We start from the raw sequence: 18,792 nt of genomic DNA, 5'->3' as shown, positions 1-18,792 counted from the left end.
TGAACCCTCAACCCCTCTTTCTCTTCTCTCCGTTTCCCCCCACCCCCCCACCCGTGTCTGTCTGTTCCTGCGAATCGTCACAACGTGGATTCATTACGTTATAAATTAAATTTTGAGTAAGTTTCCTTGTTTCCGATTCTTTACTTTCTACTCCTTTTATTTAGTAGAAAAGCGCACAAAGTTTGAATTTTTATCCAAAATTTTACTTTTTTTGCCCCTGGGTATTGAGTCCCAGAGAATAATCTCAGAATTTTGGTGGTCGGTATTGGCTGAACATGGATTTTATGTTATGTGAACTTTCCTTGTATTTGGGTGTTTTCTTTTTCAGTTTTGAGTTGGGGGTTGGTGTTTCAGGCTGAAATATCTAGCTTTTAATGTGTAAAATAACATTTTTACTTGGGACAGCGTTAATTATGAATTGGCGTTTGAATTAGTTATGCTAATGGGTTAAACAGATTTTATATGCCAAGTTTGAATTATTTATATTATCAAAAAAATTGAAGTTTTTGCACGAGTAGCTTTTTTAACTGTTGAATAAGTGTGAGGTTTAGAGAATTCCTAGTTTTAAGAACCCCTAATGGAGGAACGGATATTAAGAATTCATATGCCAAGACCAACAGTATCAATAGTTAGTGTTTAGGATTGAGGCGTAGTTGTTGTTTTTGTTATGTATAAGCAGTAGTGAGTGTTTGGTTGTGGTTCATCCTTCAATCTATATCATTTTGACCAGGATATTGTTGCTGGAAAAGCATAACTTTGACCAACTTGATTGCAATCTTTTGTTATTCTCTTTCATCTTTACATAATTAAAAGCACTAAAACCAGTTTCAACAACACTTTGCCTTGTCCAAAAGAAAAATACTGCAACAGTAAACACTTGTTCATACTTGTCTAAAAACATGTTCATAGGTATCGTGCTTGAAAACATCATAAATTGAAATATTTGTGCTAAGAACTCTTCAGATTTTCCCCCCGATAATACACATGAAAGATCTCAGTGAGAGTTTTGCGTCGTAGTAGATGAGGTTAGATGATATTATTGTAGAGAAATTTTTAGGTCCTTTTCTGGATCTAATGCATAGAGTTGTTTCTATTGTTCAAACTGCAAATCATAATCTTTACTCTAATGTGTACATCCTTCAGTGGAGTATTTACACTATGTTTTAATTTTTTCTATGTCTATAAACAAATTACTGATGCAATTGATGCAACAGTGGACTTTGTGGTTGATGATCACATCGTAGGTGAGGAGGAAGAGGGCACGGTGGTAGAAGTCAGGGCAGTAGATGAAAATGCAGTTGGAGGAAGTTCCAGTGAGGAGGCACTTCACAACGTGCATGATGTCAAGGTAGATGAAGACCTTTCTGATAGGGAGGTCGTTCCATTAGAAGAATCACAATCTCTAGGTAATTCAACTTCAGATGAACCTTATGTCGGCCAGGAGTTTGAATCTGAAGCAGCAGCACATGCGTTTTATAATGCATATGCAACAAGAGTGGGCTTTATCATCCGCGTTAGCAAGCTTTCGCGATCTAGGCGCGATGGCTCTGCTATTGGTCGAGCACTAGTTTGCAATAAGGAGGGCTTTAGAATGCCTGATAAGCGGGAAAAGATAGTGCGACAAAGAGCAGAGACTAGGGTTGGTTGCAGAGCGATGATATTAGTTAGAAAAGTAAGCTCCGGAAAATGGGTTGTCACAAAATTTGTCAAAGAGCACACTCATCCATTAAGCCCAGGCAAAGGTCGTAGGGACTTGATCTATGATCAATATCCGGTTAGTTTCCTGCCTTATAGTTACTAAGGTTTTGCAACATAAGCTATCCTATTTTCTTTCTGTATTTGTTTCCTTCCTCGTAGCAGTTATTCAGTTTTTCTAGACCACATCATCCTACTACTACCTTTGATTAAACATCTTCTGTTTGTGCCGTTTGATGGAACTTGAAGTTTTAAGGAGGCGATGGTCTCTCTCTCTCCCTTTATATATATATATATATATTTCTTGGTGACCAAGAGATCCGTCTGCGGTCAACCCTTAGGACCAGCCCTAGCGTTCGAAACTTGTGGATAATAGGCCTGCCCCTCTACCTTTCACTACCTAAATAGTCTTAGTTGCATGGAGATGCGCTCAAACCTGTGACCTAAATCACTACTCCGTCAATCTTTGCCACTTGAACTAAGCCCTGGGGATGCATGTATGTTTATAATATTCATTTAAAGTATTGGGAAACTATGATATTGTAGAATATATACTGGAAAAAAAATGAGATATTTAAGAAGAATTTATTTATGGTTGTTTTAGTTCAATGACTTCAGTTGATTACTGACATATATTTGTATATTTGTTACCTGCATCTCAAGACTTGCATCTATACTCTTTCCGTAATTCGTACCCACGAATCGTAAGATTTAGATGATGACAGATCTGACATCTAGATTCACACCATTATTTTTTCACATCTTCAACTATTTTATATAGTACCAGTTAATCTGACAAAGGAATCACAGATGCTTTGATGGCATATGAACTCCCAACAGCTCCCTGAAAGCAAAGTGCCTTAGGAATCTATATGGTTAGAGCAACCTTTCCCCTGTAAATGAGTTAATTCCATTTCTAGATTTTATTAGCTCTTTGTTTTTGGCTTGATTGCCAACCTTAGGTTTTTGGTTAGCTCCCTGACTAGAACTGTATTTTTGTGTAAATGGAGCTAACCAACCTCTTTTGTAATGTTTTGCATCTTCTTGATGCCAGTAATATAACATCTTACTTCATAAAAAAACCCAGTTAATGTGGAATTGTGGATTATCTTATGCTGCTTTCTTTGTACTAATTTACATATTTTTAGTGCTATGTTTATTTCTAAGTCAAAATTATCCTGTTAAGAGCACCAAGTCCTTGTCAATATATGGGGTGGGTTCACATCAAGCCTCTAAAGATCATTAATCCAAGTATTTGTACAATATGTAACCATTATATTCTCTCATCCTCAACTATTTTATGAAGCACTAGTTCTTTTTTTGATAAATTCAACTATTTTATAAAGTACTAGTCTGTATTACTATATAAAATAGATTCCGGTCAATTCAGAGAATAAAGATGAATTATATACTATTATTTCACTTTTCGTGTAAAGAGAACTATGTAAATGAAGCTGAATCCATACAAGATATATTAGCCTGTTTGGCCAAGCTTTTAAAATAAGCTTATTTTGAGAAGTGCTTTTCTCAAAAGTACTTTTCAAAAAGTGCTTTTGGCGATAAGCAGTTTGTGTTTGACCAATTAATTTGAAAAGCACTTTTGAGCAGTAATTAGTGTTTGGCCAAGCTTTTAAAAACTGATTCTAAGTGTATTTTTCTCAAAAGTGCTTTTGGAGAGAAGCTACTTTTTTCTGCTTCTCAGAAACTGCTTCTGCTTCTCCTCAAAAACACTTTTTTTCCTTCTAAAAGCTTGGCCAAACACCCTAATTTTTGGAAAAAACCACGTTTGGCCCAAAAATAAGCTTGGCCAAACAGGCTAATAGAATCCTTGTAAAAAGATGAACAAGGGCATGCTTTGTTCTTTGTGAAACTGTAAATATAACTACCAACTCATGATTTATATAATGTTCTTTTCTCATAAATAGGATATAAGCTGCTTTGGTCTTATTTCATATTTTTGTGTCGCTTTGATTTATAAGTCAATTCATCGATATACACCAAGTCGGTGTCAATATACAATGTGCGTTTACAGTCCACTTCCTCACCATTTTCCTCACAAAGGCAACACCAGCTAAACGTTATCCTTCCCTTTTTCAATATTTCTACTGTTATAATGGTATGCCAACTCTTTTAGGTGCCTTTATATTAGACAAGTTAATCAATGTATGCTGTCAGAAAAGATGTAAAGGATAGTTCCATTTTGGTTCAAAAACTTGTGGTTACAAGAACATATGTTACTTTTCTACGGGTATGGGCACCCGATATGGGTGCGGATCTGGAAGTTGGATTCATCATCACCTAAATCTTAGGATTCATGGATATGGATAGGAGTACAGGTACGGATGTTTTGATAAAACCAATAAATGTGTATTGCTACATATATAAGTATACATTTCAGACAATCAATAAATTAAAGCTAGTGTAATTAAATTCTTTGTAAATGCTTAATCTTTTATCCATAATATCTCGTATAATAGCAAAGTGTTCTAGTACTTTATGTGAATTATATATGACATAAACTCAAAATCAAACCAAATATCCAATCAACTCAAGGTTCCTTGTAAACAGTGTTATCAAAGGAGAAAAGCGCAAAAAAGCTCTAAGGTCCATTGGGGCTTTAAGCGCAAAGCGCAAATAAAACATGGACTTTAATGAAAAAAGGCGCAACTGGAGAAAAAGTAAAAATATGTATATGTACTCCAAGACCAATAATTATAAGCATAAATAACAAATATATAGACAAAGAAATTGAAATATTTTTACGATAAAGTGAAATATCAATTGTTTAGTGTCACCTTTTCAGGATCACACTTATTGGCAAGGAAAAGTATGCCTTAGAGCCTTGATGGGACACTGAAGCGCCCACAAAGCGAGGCGAAGCGCTCAACATGTTTTGAGCCTCGCTTTAGGGCTTAAGCTCGCCTTTGACAACACTGCTTGTAACGCTCTATAGGAGTTTCTCGGCCATGGATGTAGTCAAAGAACCAAAGTTAGGTTGACCAGTGCAGTGCAGTGGGATCCCACACCCATATTGTGTCAGATAGACACAGGTGCAACAAGGATTTTGAAGGCAACATAGGTGAGAACAAAATGTTGTAAAGATAAAAAAGGAAAGATGGAATTCGTACCTTACATCTAAGAATGCAACCTCTATCTTGGTACAAAAGGGTGGCGTAGCTTTTTGATCCCCACGAGCGATGCCATGTTGTAAATAGTTGCTCATTTTGCTTTCTTTATGGCCCCTTCACTATCCGCTCACCAAGAGCTTACATTTTGATGGAATCACTAATATAGTTTTTAGAGACATCCGGCAAGAGAAAATCATTACTCTAAGAAAATGGAGAAATTTGGCAAGAGATATCCTTCTCTGTCGTTTGACTATCGATTATTCTTTGATGCAATTACCGTTCAATATATGGCAGTCCATCTTTCCCTTTTAGGAATAGAGTTGTAAAAAATGATGCCTTGTTAATTGGCCAATGGTTATTCAGTTTGTAAACTGTTTTCTTATGTGTCTTCATCTGTGAACAGGGTATATGTTCGTGTGTTACCTTATCCTTGAATTTCCAAATCATTTATATTGTTGTTAGATGACCTGGAAATGTATTCCTTTTTGGCTGTTTTTGGTATGTGGAGAAACAATATTTTTAGAAATCATGAGGGTTGTATTTTTGGTTGGAAATACACTTAAAGTACTGATTAAGTGATAACATCAGATACAAATTCAGAAATGTTATCTCCAAATACTTAAAAATGGTAGATTTGTCATTACATACAAATTATCATTGCGAGGGCATGTAAAACTAGATCACTAGATCATATAAATTGGGGGGTGGGGGGGCTGAGGTGGAATTCTTAAATAACAGTAGAGCTGGCAAAAGTATGCTGGTTAATGTTGGGATTGGTTGCTGAAGTAACCAGCATTTTAGCGATTTATTAATTGCTGCTTATAGCAATAGTTTTAAAACTATTGTTTTTGTCTGTTGATGCACAGAAAACTTAGATTGTATGCTTCATTTCATCTTCAAGGAACTGCCTTTACATGACTTCAGTTGTTTCGGTTTATCAACTTCTTTCTGTAGAATGAGCATGACAAAATCCGGGAGCTATCTCAACAACTGGCAGCTGAGAAAAAGAGATCAGCAACATATAAGAGGCATTTGGAAATGATATTCGAGCACATTGAGGAGCACAACCAATCTCTGTCCAAGAAGATCCAAGATATTGTACACAATGTAAGGGAGATGGAGTCTAGAGATCAACATCATCATAGATAGTTTTAGCATGATTTGCCTTTGTTGATATTAGAGTAGAGAAATAGCAGAGTGTAGAACCCTAAGTTAAGTAAAGATCATAATGACTTCTATCTTGGCTTACCTTTTGTCCCCTCTCTTATTCTTTGAGAAGATCATGAAATTATGAAACCAGTTCATATCTTGTTTTCATATTTTTTCTTTCCATTTTCCTTTTTGGGTAGACTTGTGGGACTGTAGCCTTGTAGGAGCAACAGGTACAGAATGTCTCTTTCTGGTGCAACCATTGTAACATTCTTTCGGGAGGTTAGATGTCCTGTGAATGAACCTTTTTCCTTTTTGTAAAATTTTCAAGTCCATTTCATGTAGATTCAGTAAACTGTATTTCAGCTTTCATTTCTGTAATTCTTATCTATCGGAAACAACCTCTCTACCTCACACAAGGTAGAGGTAGGGTCTGTGTATACCCCACCCTTCCCATACCCCACTTATGGGATCACACTGAGTATGCTATTGTTGTTGTTGTTTCTGTAATTCTTACAAGTTTCAAAGATTACATTGAGACATACTCAGGAGTTAGGAATAGAGGAAACAAAAAGATAGAGAATGGTATTCAAGTGGGAGATTTTGGAGTTCTCGAGTTGTTTCTTCGAGTTATGTGAGGAATTAGCGTTCAAAATAAACTGTGAATACTACTATACTAATAGAAACAATAGCAAGCATATGAGTGAAAGTAACTTGGGTATTCTTGTTTATTTTTGCATGCAGAATTATATAATAAATGATTTTTCATATAAATATTAAGTCTGATGATCCTGTGAATTATCTGGGTGCCCTTTAAGGAATAAATCTTCTTTCTCAAGGAGAAAAACTTAGATCGGAAAGAAGGTTTTTATCTTATTTCTGGCAGTTTAAGTAAGAACTAACTCGTGTCGGTATTTACGTCAAATCATATTAAGTTATCATGTTTAAGTAATAAATTATGGTAAGAGTGCATATTAATTGTAACTTTAGTAATAATAGTATATATAAAGATATATTTGTTACGCATTAAAATTGGATTTCAAAATTTCATAATTGTTCCATCAGACCTTATATTTCAGAATTTCATAATTGAACGTTCCATTAGACCTTCATTATATTTTCTTATGTGAAAAAAAGAACTTTAATCTATAATAAGTATATGGAGTTCAACTTTTTTTTCCAGAAAAAAAATCAACTTTTTTCCATTTTACCCTTTTTATATTAGAGACAAAGTTATAGTACTCCTACTTGATTTCTATTTTCTGAAACGAGAGGGAAGGCGAAAACGTAAAAGGAAGAAACGAAAAGAAAAAGAAAAGAAAAAGGAGCAGGAAGAATTAGAACATTTCTTCTTCAGAAATAGTACACTCATTTTCCGCAAAACACTCATTTTTAATCAACGGATGATGACTAGTAAGTCTTTCTTCTCTCTTACAGTTTCGATCAATATTTGTTTGTCTACGTAATTGAGATAACATGTGTAGAATTAGCTCAACAGAATACATTCGGCAATAATTGCAACTTCTTCAGAAAGATCAAAACTTTCTGTTATGTCTACATAATTACCTGCTGTTCCCCATATGTTTTCAATTATTTCGCCCCTGATTTAATAAATGTTTAGTTTTCTGGAATTTGTGTTCTGTCCAATTGCTGCTAAACTTCAGGAGCTTTCATAATGGGGAAAGGGAAGCTGTATGATGCTTAATTTAGATATAATTCGGTTCGTAATTTTAACCTTCTTGGGTTTCTGGAATTTCTGGTGTTGAAAATTTATTATGAAGAATTTCTGGGGTTAAAGTTATTGTGTTGCCCACTTATTGAAAAAGAAAAGAACAACTTTCTGTCTTCAGGGATTGGAACAAAGGGGTTTCAGGCTTAAATTTCTAGGTTTTGAGGTTACTAATGTTTGTACAAATAAAAAGGCTTTCTTGTTTCCAATCTCAGTTGAACGAATTTGCATTCGTTTGTGCATATTGCATGTTGACACCCTTTTCTTTTACAATTTTTAAGTTTGAAAATGGGCAGTGAAGAAGCAACTACTTGCATCATTCTGTCACACATTGTCCTGTTTGATTGATTCTACCAAAATAGCTGCAGAAGCTATAGACAAAATACTTGGTTATTTCTTCCCATTTGTCTAAGCCTTGGTGGACAAGTTGCTCCGTGCCTGTGCTGGTGAGAGCTAGCAAGTACCCGGTGGAATTAGTCTAGGTGTGTGCAAGCTAGCCCGGGCACCACCTTTATCAAAAAAAATAAATGCGAAAGCTATTTTCGACCAATTTTCTTCCTTGCAACTTGCAAGGCTTGTTAGGCTTGTTTGTGAAAGGTCACAATTCACAAATTGTTTCTTTTTGTGTCCTGTCAATCTTTGCACAGAAAGCCTGCCAGCTGAATGTTCACTTATCTGTTTGTTTCTCAGTGGATGTGCAAATTTCAGAGGACAGTGGTGCTAGAAGATTAGAATCATCTGCAATAGGACAAGTTAGTACTTCTGAAGCTGACCGAACCCAAGAACCATATGAGGGTATGATATTTGAATCTGAAGAAGCTGCCAGAGCTTACTACGATGAGTACGCTGGACGGGCAGGATTTATAACCCGTGTTCTGTCATCTCGCAAGTCAGAGCGTGATGGGTCAATTATATCACGCGGACTTGGTTGTAGAGGGATACCAGATAATCAAAGGTCAGGAAGCATTGCAAATCAAAAGCGAGATAGACGGCGTGATGGTTGTACGGCAATGATCCTAGTCAAAAGAGAGAAGCCCGGTACGTGGGTGGTCAGAAAATTTGTTAGGGACCACAATCATCCCTTGGTTATATCACCTTCCAAGAGACGTCCAACTTTTGTAAGCTTCATAGTCTTACCTTTGCATTAACATGTAATAGAAGTTTTTGTTTCAATTACCTTAACCTCTCTCTTTTATCGTCTTTGGGCTCCTTTTTTGCTAATTTTCTTCAGCCGCCACAATGAGATATCCACTTTAGATGTGTTTGTCTGTACGCATGAGGCATTAAAGAATCTGTTGATTTGTCTGCCCAATCTCTTTAATAGTCCTTTTAGTAAAAAAAATCCGGCTCTTTTTCTAAATTTTCAATAAGTGTGCCCCTGTAAAATTCAACTGTTCAAGAAAGTCTGATTTGATATGCTCAACGGACTGCCGGAGATTATCTGCAGTAGCATTACAGCCGTAAACTTTCCATGTTTCACAGTTATTTTGTCTGGGTTGTCAAAATTGGACTTAGGATGTGCCATCTCTGGTACTACTCATATATGCTTAAGCAATGGTTGTTTTGCTTGGAATCCAGTTTAACGCAGAAAGAGATATATTAAATGCATTGGTAAATGGTCTCAGACTCTCAGCAGAATAACACAAGAAATATTCTTCAAATTTTTTGTTAGTACATGAGTTAATGGAGCATCTTGGTCACTGGTGATAGTGGATAAGAGTGAGTATCTGTGACTATAAAATCTGTATGTAGGTGCTTCCGTCACTTTTTGTTTATCTTTAATCACCGTCCTGCAAACTTTTCCTTTTTTTAATTTTTCCATTTTTAAAAACTTTTCACCTTTCCCATGCTTCTTGGTAGGGACGAAAGAAGTGAAAGTGAATGAAAAAATATGATTATAGTTAAAGAAAAGATAAAGATATGGAAAAAGAAAAGTTGCTCTAACCTTGTGAGATACCTTCATAGAATCAATTCTGCTAGTTTGCAGGGTTTAGTTATAGAGAGGAAGTTGGTGGTTATTTCTATGCATAATATATGACTAAGTACCATATTAATCTGATGTAGTTTGACAAGAGATTAGTTGGGTAGTACAAAGCACAAATTGACTATAGGTATTTGAAGAACTTACATAAAAATTGTTTTCAACTTTAAGCAGTCAGGCAACTTGAAGCCAACTTCTGCAATAACTAATCGCTGATGATTTCCCATTTTACACTTTTTGAACCTAAATTACACTCTCCTTATCATCGTTTTGTATGGTATTTGTTGTTATTTTTAGTAATTTTCAGGGGATGGTATTTGTGCTTGGAAGTAATATTCAATCATTTAATGATTACTAAGGTTTGTTTGTGACTGTCATAAATTGATCCGTCTGTGTAATTCTTGTAGGATGAGAAAGATAAAAAAATTCAGGAATTAACAGCAGAACTTCGGATCAAGAAACGACTAAGTGCAGCATACCGAGAACAGCTGCTTAGTCTCATGAAAGACGTGGATAGCCATAGTGAACATATGTCTACAAAAGTTCAAGCTGTTCGTAGAATTCTTAAAGAACTTGAAGCTAAAAAACAGGAGCTTTCAAATCACAGTAGACACCATAAGTAGGGTAAGTATTTTTGTTTTTTAATTGATACATTCTCTCTAGGTTGTCAATTTTAGCATATGTGCTCATTTTCAATGCAACTCCACTTTTGTGAGTTTCACATAACATAGCCTATTGCACACCTTGAATATAGGAGGGTTGAGTAGGTTGCAGAGCAACGCAAAAAGCAGTCTATCCTCTGAGATTGTAACCAGTTTATGTGCAAATAATTCATTTTCCCCTGTCATTGAGCTCTCTATGAATTCCCGTTGCATCTGTTATTTCTTTCTTCATTTTTTGGATGGTAAAGTAAAGAATTTCAGTGCATCTCTACTGCTGTAATTCATTTGAGTTGGGACTTCACTTGTTAGAAACAGTAAAGAAGGTGCATTCTTTGTTTTTTTTTGCCCGTGATGCGGAACATCTATCTGTTAAGTGGGAAGATCGGTCAAGTCATTAGCTTTGTAAACCCTCAGAATTTTTGGTGGTACATAAGGACGTCAATCTCTTTCAAGACAACGCAAAATTAAGCTCTTTATCCTTGTTATTAAAATTGGCGTGGTTCATATCTTTAAGAGAAATTAATGCAAAATTAAGCTCTCAATCAAAAGAAGACAGAAAATCTCAGCTTCGCGGCCAACGGATAGAGGGTTGCCCAACTGCTGCCATTCCCACCATCACTATGCATTTCTCTTTGATTTGAAATTACTATTTTCTAGAAACTCATTACTGGTGATTCTTCTCTTCTAGTTTTGATATATTTTGGGATATAGGTGAAACCACTGGTTTTGAACTACACTGGGAATTTGCTTCCTACAGGATAAAAGAGCGACTTCCATAGGCCATATATTGGTCCTGTGTAGGATAGTGTAGAGAATAAGTTTCTGATAGATTATCAACATGAAATGTACTGCCATGTGCTGTAAATAAGAAACCTTTTGGTGGGAGTTGATTCTCTTATTTATTATTTAATCTTTTGTTTTCAGCTTCATCCTGGGAATATTTCCTGCCGCTAGCAAACTTGCAAAGTGCTGCCTTTGTCTTTTTACATGTGTAAAGATCTGGACATGCACACCCTTTCCAAAACCTCTACAGCAACCTGAATCTTGATTTGTGATTTGTTCGTTGTCTTGCATGTGTAGAAAACCTAGCAGTAGTGTTGCCACTTAGAATTTATACCCCTTTTGAAGGAGATTATGATGGAACTGGTTAAAGCCAAAGTTGGTGTAACTGAAGTCATGAGTTGAAAGCTGATATAAGCTTGTCCTTTTGGCTGGGCAGCGGCTTCATTAAGTTCTAGCGAAGAGGATGGGTGCAGCCACCAAGCAATTCAAGAGAGAGAGAGAGAGGAAGATTTGTCAAATAAATTTGCATTACTTTTTCGCCTTTGATTGATGTGGGAGTTTCTGAATTGAACTCCTGGTACATGATTTCTGTACTTAAGTCTTACAATTTCTTGCGCACGAATCAGGAGCCTGTTCAGAAGTTGTACTTCCATATGTATTATGTTATATGATGATTAGAGGGGTTGGTTCTTGATGATATTTCTGCACCTTATTGAAGTTGGGTGTTTTTGAATTTCTTAATGTTAGCATTTGGAATTGAAATGAGGTTTTCAAATTTCAGTTCCTCAGAAAATTTGTTCATACCAGTTATAGTTCTGTTAATATTCATCTTGTAACTGCAATCTAGAAGAATTTGAGACATCAATTGAGATAAAGTTAAATGAAAGAAATCTCTCACTTAAAACTATTGGAAATTTAAGAGAGAGAAAAATGTTACATGCAAGTAAACAAGAAGAAGAAGCTACTTCGGGAGTTTAAATAAGCTTGAGAAGAAAGCAATGGAGCTAAGTGAATATAAATGCATGTACTGATTGCTTATCAGTACAATGTACAAGGGTTGCTTAGAAACAAATATTAATGTAATTTTCAAGCTGGATACATGTTGCATGTTCACAATGCTAACGTAACTTCCTGTCTAACTTCCTTCAGGTAGTATCCAACAAAATTTTATTACAAAAGAGAAAAGTGTATCAAACTATCTCACTGCAGAATGCTCCTGTTAAGTGATCAAGCAACCATAGTCATCCAATCTCATTTACAAGTCGAATTGTGGCAATACTTTAGACTAGTCATAGATTTATATAATTACTCATGAGTAAGTATATCAAATTATACTTAAAACGGCATTCTCGAAATTAGCTTGTGTACGTACAGCAACTAATCTATTGAGTATCTGGCTATCTGCTATTTTCAACCATCATATATATTGGATATTGAAATGATTATTTGTACTGTTTAGTTGGATATAAAAATAGTGACATATGGTAATCTTACGAGGTATAGAATAAAATATCATTTTTTTCTGGAAAGAAGAAGAACATTAATACTAAGGAAAGTTAACAAAGTACAGCGTTGGGAACTGAACGTGCAGTTCTAGTTCCAATTGCATCAAAATCTAAGTGCGAAAAAATAAAAGGCGGGGGTTGTCAAAAACTTGAACATCCTGAAGATAAGGTTGAGTCCATGATTTGCCACGTTAGAGTGAGGAATTTTGATCTGATAATTTATTGTTAACTCTATTTAGAATATTTTGGTAGCCAGTGGATTTAGGTTGAAGAGTGGTAATTGGTAGGCCCAGGTATTTGCCAAAGGTATTGGCATGAGGAATGTTAAGTAAATGAGTTATAGTTTGACGAGTATTAGTGTCAACATTGGCTTAGAAAAATAGAATAAAATATTATGATAGTGTGTCAATAATATTATTGTGTATTAAAGGCTAACAATAATATTTACTTGGTGAGAGAAGTAAAACATATGGAGTAAGAGTTTTGAGATACTTATGAAAAAAGGGACTAGTTAATTCCGAGAAAGGAAAATTGTTCCCATCTTCCTTAATTTTACATTTGACCAAGATTTATTGGAATTTTTTGCAATAATCTTACTTGGAACAATTAATTTACTTTCTATTTCACCAGAACTCAAAGCCTAATGTTTTTATTTTTTATTTTTATGTTTTAATGATTAGAAGACTACATTAGTATATGATAAGGCAACACAAACGGTAAATGGTAGTATAAGTAATACTTTTTAAACAGTATATATTTCGATACTATCTATACATTTATAAATTAATTTCAAAACATTTTTAAGAACCTTTTCCAAAACTAATTTTCCAAAAGTTAAAACCAAAATCACTTCACTTTAACAATAAGTGCCAGCGTGCCACTTAGATAGTTAGTTAATGTGCAATGTAAGCTTCAAACAGTAAACCAAAAACTTTTTGTGCAATAGAAATTTCTTTCTAGAAAACCGCCCCTTATAGTTTGCTCAATCAGGTTTCAAAATATATATAATAGTTTTGTTGGCTTGGACAATATACAAACATTATTATTATTATTATTATTATTATTATTATTATTATTATTTTTTTTTTTAGTAAGTTTTCTCGAACTTTTACCGAAACATGTGTTTTTTGACTCAAAAATTTCACTGATTGCGTTCATTCCAAGGAAATATTTTGCAAGCAACATTGCAACCACATTGTGCTTTTCTAAAGTTGTCAACCTTTCTTTGTTTTTTCGATCTATTGAAAATTCTTTTTCTTTTCCTGATTTTTTTTTTATAGATTCTTTATCTTAGAGGAAGAGAAGGATAAGAAAATTCATGAACTGCATGAAGAATTACAACAGGAACGAGGACGATCTGAAACTTTCAAATAACAAATTAATTTACAATCATAAATAACCTTGAAGAACATGCTGAATTTATGAATATAAGAGTTGAGGACTTGTTAACAGCATGAGAAAAATTGAACTTGGTTATGTATAGTACTTCTGCTCAGTCGAGTACGAGACCAACTCTGAAGCATTGACTTGTTTGCACCGTAATAAATAGACTGGGTGCAGATATATCCGCCTTTGCATATTTTCAGGCTGAGGCTAGTGGAAAAGAAGAGCTTAATTACCTGTTTTTTTTGTTGCTAAAGAAAGGAATACTTTATATTAAAGAACAGGAGAAGTCTAGTTATTACATAACATAGGGGTTGATCGAATAGCGATTGTCCCCAATCTATCTTTATTGAAAGCATTTAAAACAAAGTTCGCAGGAGTTTCCAAGGATATTGTGTTGTCTTCCTCCGTTGTTGTTGATTGCATGGAATGTTCGTACTTTGCTAGAGCGTCAGCCATAGAGTTGCTTTTCATATATATATATGGGTTATAACCTCCAATCCAACAACACCAAGAAAAAAAATGCAATCATTAAGAAGATGTGAGAATCGATGTTGTTCAACCTTAAATAAATTACATAATACTTGCGAATATGTTGGCACTATAATTGAAATGAAATTTTTTGTGAAGGAGAGTTCCAGTCCGGCTAGTAGTGCGAGCATCTCATCGTGTATGGTAGAATTTGCAGTCGCTTTCTGCGCAAAGCCCACAACCCATGAGCCGCTGTGGTCTCTAATGATTCCCCCAATACCACTGGTTTGGTGAGTTGGATCATAAGCTCCGTCAATGTTTAGCTTGTAATGACTCGTAGATGGTGGTAGCCACCTTACTGGGACTTGAAGCCGTATTTTTGGAGTTGTTATGGTCTGAGTGAGTGATAGGAATTCTGCTACTTGTAGCATGATTTTCTTTTTTGCACGTAGTGGCTGAAGTATGGTTGAAAAGATTTGAATTCCTATTAATCCATATGTTCCAGAGGACGAACGACAGTATGGTGGAGTATGGTGCTTTGAAGGAGGCATTTGGTGTGTGGATGGTAGTGTCTTTGGTGCACCTATCCTTCAGCCAGTTGGCAAGGTTGTGTGGTTGAGGTATGCGTAAGTTGAACAAAGGCCATAAATGACAGGAGTGTTTGCATGCAAAGAAAATGTGATTTATGTCTTCCACAATATTTGAGCAGAATTGACAGAAGTGTGATTGGAGTATTTTTTTTCTGGTACAGGTAATATCTAGTAGGGAGCTTGTGGTAAACAAGTAACCACAAGAAGAATTTGTGTTTATTCAAGCACTTGAAGTGCCAAATCCAAAAGTAATTTCCATGTGTGGGTGATGGTAGTTGGTTGGTGATATGGAGTTGGAGCAGATAGGCTGATTTAGTAGTAAAATTGCCAATGGATGTTTGGTTCTAGAAAGATTGGTCAGGTTTGTTCGTGGAGAATGGGATATGAGTGTGGTTGATTAATTCTACTGTATCATGATGTAAGGACAATGATAATCTTCCCAGAGTCCACGAGTGGTTTGAAAGAATTATGATACTGTCAATTGTTCCTCTATGTGGTGTAGGCGGCCCTGGATCGTGTGGCGCAGACAACTATTGTTTGGGAGCCACTTGTCGTTTCAGAGGTTGTTGTTTGTTCCATCCCCTATGTTCCACGAGAGTCATGCTTGGAAGAGGCCAGTGACTTTGGTCATACTTTTCCATATGTATGAATCAACTGGCTTGCCCAAATATGTCCCTTCTTGTCTATGCTGAATATATTTTGCTTGAAGTATTTTGACCCATAAAGAGTTTGCACTCTTATGAAAACACCAAAGTAACCCTGCTAGCATAGCATGATTTTTATTAGCAGTTTTATATAGTCCCAGCCCTCCTAGTGATTTGGGAGTGGTTACAGTCTCCCAGTTGGCAAGGTAGATTTTTTTTTTCCCGGAATTGATCCCCACACAAATTTTCGTTGGATACAGTCTATGTGATTCCTAGTGGAGGTTGGTAATAGATTGCTTTGCATGGAGTAGTTTGGAATAGTGGCTAGGACTGAGTGTAGTAGGGTAGTTCTTCCCGCCATGTTGAGAGTTTTCGCTTTCTAACCGAAGAGTTTATTGTTTATTTTATTGATAATGAATTGGTAATCTTTGGCTTTAGGAAAGCTATTTGTTAGCCGAAAACCAAGGTGTTTTTCAAAGTTAGTGGACTTGTATATGTTTAGAGCTGTAGTCAAACAATCTTGTGTGTTGATGAACACATTTTTTGAAAAGAAGACTTTGGATTTGGAGAAGTTAATTTTTTGCCCCGACTGGCGGTGTAGCTTATTAAATATATTTATAATAGAGCTGGTGTTATGAAGGTCAGCGCGTGAGAATAATATAAGGTCGTCCGTAAAAAATAGGTGAGAGACTGGCAGTCCAGATCTACTAATCTTGACTGGTGTCCAGTCTCCATTGGCTGTTGCTTGGTCAATTTGATGGGATAATGACTGCATACAAATAATAAAAATGTAGGAAGAGAGCGTATCTCCTTGGCGTATACCTCTAGATGGTTCAAAGAAATTTGTGAGTTTTCTGTTTATCATGATAGAAATGGTATAGGAAGAGATACAATTCATGATTAGGTTGATAAGCTTTGTGGGGAACCCTAAGTTGTGGAGCAATTTGCGGATGAAAGACCATTTAAGCATGTCAAGCGCTTTTTCAAGGTCTAGTTTGAGCATCATGTTGCCCATGCGGCCTGCCATGCGTTTGAAAGAGTGGATTGCTTCTTTCACTATGATGGCATTATCAACAACCCTTCTACTTGGCGGGAAACTGCACTGGTTAGGACTAATTAGGTGTTTGAGAAATGGGCGGATCCTATTAACTATTATTTTTGTAATGATTTTATAGACGGTGTTGCAAAGATCGATTGGTCTATATTGAGATATGTGCTCAGGGTTCTTTACTTTTTGGATGAGCATGATAAATATGGTATTTATTTCACTTGGAATGGTAGAAGATTCAAAACCATCTTTGTAAATTTGGAAGACAACGCGTCTAGTGGAATTCCAATATTTATGAAAGAAAATTGGATGTAGCCATCTTGCCCAGGGGCTTTAAGGGGTTTGAAAGACCTAATTGCTTGATTGACTTCTATTCCAGAGATGGATCTAGATAGATGGCCCTATCCTCTTTCAACAATGCGTATTCATAGTGTTCGTGGGTTGCATTGATGTTGGAAGTAAGCTCAATTGAGTAAATAACATTGTAGTGGTTTAGGATAATGGTGTTGATTTCTTTGTGATCGTAGATCCAATTACCTATAGAGTCATTTAAACCTAGTATTCTATTTCGTCTTCTCCGTTGGATGGTAGACGCGTGGAAGAACTTAGTGTTAGCGTCTCCCTCATTTAGCCAAGGAACTCGAGATTTTAGTTTCCAAAAATCTTCTTCATTCTTTAGTACTACATTATATTGGGCACGCAGGTTATTTTCTAAGTTTTGATTGGCAGTGTCCATTTGATGAAGACCCACTAGTCTGGCTAGTAGGACTTTTTTTGTGTGGAAAATATTGCTAAAACTAGACTTATTCCAATCTTTGACGTGGTTTGTAAAATATTTTAGTGCACTATGGTATATGGAGGACTGATGCCAGTGTTGATTAACAAAATTATAAAAATCAGGGTGGCTAAACCACATAATTTCCAGCCTAAATAAGTTGTTAGGCCTGGATGTTTTTGAAAGGCATAATAAAAGGGGACAATGGTCCGAATGGGTTCTAGGAAGATGTGTGATCGTAGATTCAGGGTGCATATTAAGCCATGAGGGGTTTGCATAGAAGCGGTCTATTCTTTCTAGAATTAAGTTCTTTCTAGTGCTCCTTAGTCCTTAGGTTTGACCATGTGAATCTTGAACCTGTGAAGCGCAGATCAACCATGTTGATATTTTGGAGGCAATCTAGTAGTGCATTGGCACGATTATTATTAATAGGATTTCCACCGAATTTATCAACTGCAGAAGTAATTTCATTAAAATCCCCACAAAGGATCCAATGTTGTGCATGTGATACAGAAATATGCTCTAGATTGTCCCACCGAATTTTTCTATTATTAAAACTAGTACTAGCATAAACCCATGATAGAATACAGGGTTGACTTGATGTACTTACCTGGACATTTGCATGTATCTCCTGATTTGTGGCAGCAATGGGGTCCACATGCGCAACTTCATGTTCCCTCCACAGCATGATCATCCCTTCTGAATAGCCAATAGCATCCACGTGAAGCATGTTGGTGAACCAAAATTCCACCATTAGAGCCTCGTTTGCTGCCTTCTTCATTTTTGTCTCAGTGAAACAAACCATAGTGGGGTTGTTCCATGAGAGGACTGCTTTGAGGTTCCTCCGAAAATCAGCTCCAGTGGCTCCCCTACAATTCCATAAAAGTATCTTCATTAGGGGATTGCTTTGGGTTGATCTCTCTCGATGAGCCCTCGTGGGGTTTAGAGAAAGAGAAAGTTGCTGGTAGTTGATGTCTTTTGGAGGAGGTGCTTTCTCCCTCAGTGTTGGAACCATCACAATGGAGTATGATAGTGGATCCGCATGTTTATACCCATCTTCATAGAGGTGAAACACTGACGAGGAATGTTCTTTCTTAGTTTTGGGGCATGGTGAGTGTCAGAGGCTCTGTTATTAAGATGTTGTGGAGAACTTGATTGAGGATGCTTGCTTGTAAGAGGCCTATGCTCGATGTCCCTGGTGATTGTGGGGTGATTCCAATCGATGTAACTCCTCGAGGAGGAACTGTGG

General features: G+C 36.1%; 3 protein-coding genes across 6 annotated transcripts; 2 read left to right on the top strand and 1 right to left on the bottom strand.

Annotated features, from left to right (window-relative positions):
- LOC107800152 (protein FAR1-RELATED SEQUENCE 5-like) lies at positions 1–6,316 on the top strand. Of its 4 annotated transcripts, none has more exons than XM_016623309.2 (3): positions 1–116; positions 1,215–1,774; positions 5,778–6,316. In XM_016623309.2, coding segments are annotated over exons 1-3 (756 nt in total). In that variant the 5' UTR covers positions 1–115; the 3' UTR covers positions 5,973–6,316. The 4 variants fall into 4 exon arrangements, 3 of the variants coding, with proteins under 3 accessions (XP_016478795.1, XP_016478796.1, XP_016478794.1); XR_012705040.1 differs by lacking the exon at positions 1–116 and adding an exon at positions 4,499–4,774 and having other exon boundaries at positions 125–1,774; positions 5,778–5,913; XM_016623310.2 differs by lacking the exon at positions 1–116 and having other exon boundaries at positions 125–1,774; positions 5,690–5,828.
- An 899-nt stretch (positions 6,317–7,215) lies between these two features.
- Positions 7,216–11,888, top strand: LOC107800149 (putative protein FAR1-RELATED SEQUENCE 10). Its single transcript, XM_016623304.2, has 4 exons — positions 7,216–7,385; positions 8,392–8,819; positions 10,090–10,306; positions 11,269–11,888. Exons 1-3 carry the CDS (start codon positions 7,376–7,378, stop codon positions 10,303–10,305), a joined length of 654 nt encoding a protein of 217 aa, XP_016478790.1. The 5' UTR covers positions 7,216–7,375; the 3' UTR covers position 10,306; positions 11,269–11,888.
- Positions 11,889–17,856: 5,968 nt separating this feature from the next.
- On the bottom strand, positions 17,857–18,558 carry LOC142175845 (uncharacterized). The gene has a single exon (XM_075242845.1). It carries the CDS (start codon positions 18,556–18,558, stop codon positions 17,857–17,859), a length of 702 nt encoding a protein of 233 aa, XP_075098946.1.
- Between the last annotated feature and the right edge of the window lie 234 nt (positions 18,559–18,792).

Source organism: Nicotiana tabacum, chromosome 22 (assembly GCF_000715075.1).
Source record: "Nicotiana tabacum cultivar K326 chromosome 22, ASM71507v2, whole genome shotgun sequence".
Taxonomy (NCBI): Eukaryota; Viridiplantae; Streptophyta; class Magnoliopsida; order Solanales; family Solanaceae; genus Nicotiana; species Nicotiana tabacum.
This window is presented reverse-complemented; position numbering and strand designations above follow the sequence as displayed.